The sequence below is a fragment of the Nanorana parkeri genome, unplaced genomic scaffold (assembly GCF_000935625.1).
Source record: "Nanorana parkeri isolate BGI_ZX_2015 unplaced genomic scaffold, ASM93562v1 scaffold2203, whole genome shotgun sequence".
Classification (NCBI taxonomy): domain Eukaryota; kingdom Metazoa; phylum Chordata; class Amphibia; order Anura; family Dicroglossidae; genus Nanorana; species Nanorana parkeri.
The window spans coordinates 151,364-156,144 of NW_017308471.1; the positions used below are offsets into that span (position 1 = coordinate 151,364).

General features: G+C 39.4%; 1 protein-coding gene across 1 annotated transcript in view; it reads left to right on the forward strand.

The window, feature by feature from the left end:
- The window catches only part of NTAN1 (N-terminal asparagine amidase), a 123,769-nt gene extending 119,637 nt beyond the window's left edge, over positions 1-4,132 (forward strand). The window contains exon 9 of the mRNA XM_018573007.1: positions 3,919-4,132. Coding sequence (XP_018428509.1) covers positions 3,919-4,083 — 165 coding nt within the window. The 3' untranslated portion in view covers positions 4,084-4,132. The remainder of the gene's footprint in view (positions 1-3,918) is intronic.
- Positions 4,133-4,781: the final 649 nt, after the last annotated feature.

Sequence of the window (4,781 nt, forward strand, 5' to 3'; positions counted from 1 at the left end):
TTGGGGGGGGGGGGGGGTTGCCATGGGGAGTGAGACAATGAGGGAACAGTTTTTGTTTGTATTTGTTTTTTTATGCACGTCACAATTGGTGCTTTCTCATTAGTGGCTAGGGGATACAATTAAACTTTTTACTGACAGGAATGGAGGTATCAGGATTTTAGATCACAACGCTACACACAATTATTTCACTTATATTCATGTGTTCTCGAAGACAATGCCCTACAAATGTGGCAACAGCTTTATTAATTTACTCTGGTGAATATACACAAATAAATAATATTGTGAGGGCTCATTTATTTATATAAATAAACCAATCATATATTATTTTTCACATACATTGAACCTATTTTCAAAATGACACCCCCACACTTCAGGTTCTCTCACTCAATACTGGGGGAATATGAGCACCCCGAGATATACATGGGCTTGTCCTTCACTAGAGCATTTTTCTTATCTAGACAAGTTTTGTCTTCAATCACATACATGCTAAACACCATGATCACTGACTTTTTGGAGGTATAGGTTCACAATAAGGATATTATTGTTAATTGGGGTTGGGAATATGATGTAATTTGGGACTATAGTTTGAGGAATTGCCTAATCTGCTCTGAGGATGAGGGGGATACCAATGTGAGAAAAGTGTATGTATATATGGATTGTGAAGTTTGGTCTTTTATTTTACTTTATCTTATATTAATTCTAGAAATGCCTTATTTATATATCAATGGGATACCTTCACATTGGTTAAAGGAGTCCCATATTGATGTCACTACCCCTGTAATCTATTTTTAGACCAACGATAAGGGTCCTCTGCATCGTTCTGGACGCCCCCCCCCCCTCCTGTGGCCCCCGATGTTCTTGGCATGGTCCTGGACAGGGTTGGGGGGGTCCTGGACAGGGTTGAGTGGGCTGGTTTGGACAAACCTCCATCACTCTCCCCTGATCCGGAAATCTCTATCCTCATCCAGACACTAGCTGTTTGGTAAGTACGGGGTACCTACCTCTCGGGGGAGCGTACACCCACGGCGCTATTTGCTAAAAAAATTTAATTTGTGTAATATTGATGAATTGAGTGTTGCAATTAAATTAACTTATCTATAATTATTATTGTTAGAATAGCCCCCCTTTGGTCCCCTGAGGAAGCGTACTGCGAAGCTTACGCGTCGGGACCCGGATATGTCTGTTCCAGTAAATGAACAATGAAAAACTAATGACAATCAGTAAATGAACAATTAATAATTAATGACAATTATGTTTGCAACTATCGATATTTAATTAAGCTATAACTGGTTGACGTTGGGCATATCCTGGGCACTTTGTGTGTGTTTTAGCCAATTGGGTTTTTTTATATTCATATGAATTGCAATCAATTTCTTTTATATAATTACTGTATAATAAAATTTGGATATATTTTTTACACATGTATTGGTTTTATACCTCTCAGAAACCCCTATTTCTCGTTTTTTTTTTCTCAGCAGATATATAATGTGACATATGGCATATAGGTGCAGTTAAGTTTATTTCTGTGAGGAGTACATGGTAGTTTATATAGTTAGAGGATTATATTATAATCAATGGATCACTAGTACTATTGGATACTTTGTATTAGGACTATGACTGGATACTTTAGATCATACAGAGTTCAACTTATTTCAACCATTGGTAGTATATTCATAGGGGGTATGATATCCAACTATTTATCAATATATTCTACTTGGGCATAAAATACATAAAATCTAACTTCCATTTCTAGTGGTGGCAAAAGTCACTCACCTACCTGGGTTATTGTTCACTTGAACTATGCTTGTTTGTCTCAAAAACTGCAGATTTTACCGCTTGTTGTTATCTCCCCCTGTCCTGGTAGACTTAATGTCCTGAAGATGAATATTCTTCCCCACCTCCTTTATAAATGTCACCTCCCTCCCCTCTTCTTTCTTTGTATCTACCTCTATTCGCTTTATCTGTGGTAGAGATTCTTCCAGAACTGGTTATAAGACTTTAGTTAAACCGAAATCCTATGGAGGCCTCAGCCTCCCAAATTTTTCTCTGTACCACAGAGCAGCAATCCTACCCTGTCTGGGGACTCTAAATCTGGTGTATTGTTGGAATCAGCTGCTCTCTGATTCCACTGGTCTCCTTCCCCTGGTTAGAACCTGTTCACTGTCCCTCTTCCCATTTTCTTCTTCTCCTCACTACTTCTGTTCTCTATGCGTGGGATCGTCTACTGCTCCAGACCGGGCCCTCTCAACCCTTTTCGTCATAACCCTCAGTTCCCTCCCGACATGTCCTCCTCCTCTTCAATGATCTTAGTGATGTTCCACTCCATCAGGTTAGACCTGTTTTTCTCCCTGATTCTAATACATTGAAGCCCTCCTTTTGCCCTATCCGAGGCCAAGCGATGGGTTTATCTGACTCACTTAAGTCTTTGTCTCGAGGTAGAATATTAAATCCCAAATTGACCACTTTCAAACAATAGTGTTGCTCTTCTGAACCACTGCCTATTGCAATTTTGGAGCTGTATGAGCTTTTAAAATTGATGGCCCATGGGAGTAAACCACCCTTTGTTTTGACATGGGAGAAATATTTGGGCCAATCATTTTCAGAAGTGGTTTGGTCCAAGTATTTTGGAGTGACCCACGCATCTTCTATTTCTAATCAATGACCTCCCAGGAGAGGAACTATAAACTGTTGGCTTGATGGTATCATTTTCCCTCTACCTTACAATCTATGTTTCCCCTGACTTTGTTGGAGACGTTGGAAACATAAGTGTACTTATTTACATATTTGGTGGGATTATCCTAAATTACAGCCCTTTTGACAAATTTTCCAAATTTATAACCCCATGCAGGCAACTAGACCTGGTTGTGTTTTCTGAGATTGCCCTTTTATCAATTCTCCCTCCATCCTTTAAAAGCATTAAAAAAGGATGACAGAGGCGTCATTGCCTGATGGCTGCCCAGGCAGTGATATACAGGCACTGGAAATCCACCACCACTCCTAGCCTCACAGCGTGGGCTTCCTGTATGAACATATGGATGGTTTGATCGCAGAAACCAAGTTGACTGGTCATTCCCTCACTGCAGTGGTTCTTTTTCCGATGCTTTTTGAACTTTATTGTTCTCATATAATTACCACTTTTCACTTTAGTCTTCATTTCTTTTCATATCCTCTAAAGTACTGGACCTACCACCACCTATGCTTTTTCTGCCTTTCCTTGTTTTCCTTACCCCTCCCTTTCTCTTTCTTGTGCCTCTCTTCTTCTTCCTCCCATGTGAATTTCCCCTTTTGTCTCTTTCCTGTCTCTCTTTTTTCCTCCCATATTATTATTATTATTATTATTATTATTTTTGATTTTATAATATGATGCTCATCCGATTTCATTCCCTTGGCCTTTCTTTCCTTCGACTACGCACCAAATGTTGTGTTCTTTAGGTTGATGTAGTTCTTCGTTGCCTTGGTGTCCACAATGCTTGATTCTATTTCTCCTGTTGTTGCCAGAGGGAGTGGCCAGATGTGATTTCGGTTCTATAGATTTTACATGTAGTGGCACCAGCTGGTAAAATCAGGTGCTATTGCGCAAACCCCTACAAAAAAAAAACATTTTTGACACCTCAGAAATGGCTTGATGTGAACGCACTCTGTTTGGGGCTATTTACCTTGCTTGCTTTTTTCCTTTGAGACCTGTTGGCTCAGGATTCCTGCTGCTGGACAAAGATTATCATATGTTTAAATCCAGCTTAAGACTTTAGTTTTCTATATGTCTATAATATGACAAGAAATGTCTGATATGATATGAGAAAAAGACAAGCAGTGGAATGCATTGTATTTAATACACCAAATTAAATTAGTTTAAAAAAATGCTGATTGTTTGTAGATTGCAGTTATTTAATTTGTCACCCTTGCACTTATATTTTGCAGTGTTTCTCTACATCACCTGAAGCAGAGCCTCCACACTTTGTACGCGATATGAGATCAGCGCTTCTTTTATTAAAGGAACATCCTTATCCTTGCATATCTTTATTCCCACATGGACAGCCTCGTTCTTATAAGAAAGAAAATGATGGACAATGGCAGAAGATATAAAACTGTGAATTCTTGCATTGTGTGTATGTAAATGTTTCCTAGCTGAACCTTATATATGCTATATGGGTATTATGGTGTAATAACAATTAAAAGCTTGGCCTAAAATTCAGGGCCCATTCACACCAGGGCAATCCTTCATGGTGCGTTAATGCCCGCTTGTTAGGTTGCACCTTAGCATGCATTGTGTTAAATCGGTTTAGCTAATGCAGTGCAGCGCAGTGTGCTGCACGTCAAGTGCATTCGGAAGGTGTCTTGGGGTGCTTTTTTTCACAATGAATGGCACTGCCCACATTCATTACCGCAGCTCAGTGATGAGAATCACTCAGGCTGGATTCAAACTTATGCAAAATCCTGTGATGCTTTTTTCATTGATATCAATAGAAGTGCAGTCCAATTAAAACACGTCACCGTGCATTTAAGTGTGTTGTCATGCATTTTCAACATGTGTTGAATAAATCACAACCATCACCACCACAATTATATTCTTTAGAAAATATAATTTTAATTAAAACACTAGCACTGTATATCTTCAACCATAAATACAATGAAAGACCAATTGCCCAGCAATAGGGATGCACAGATACCGATACAAGCATCGGTATCGGCGGCGATACCGAGTATTTGCATGAGTACTCGTGCAAATACTCCGATACAAAACACGAGTACCTGTGCCGCGTCTGCCATCTTCAGGGACCCGA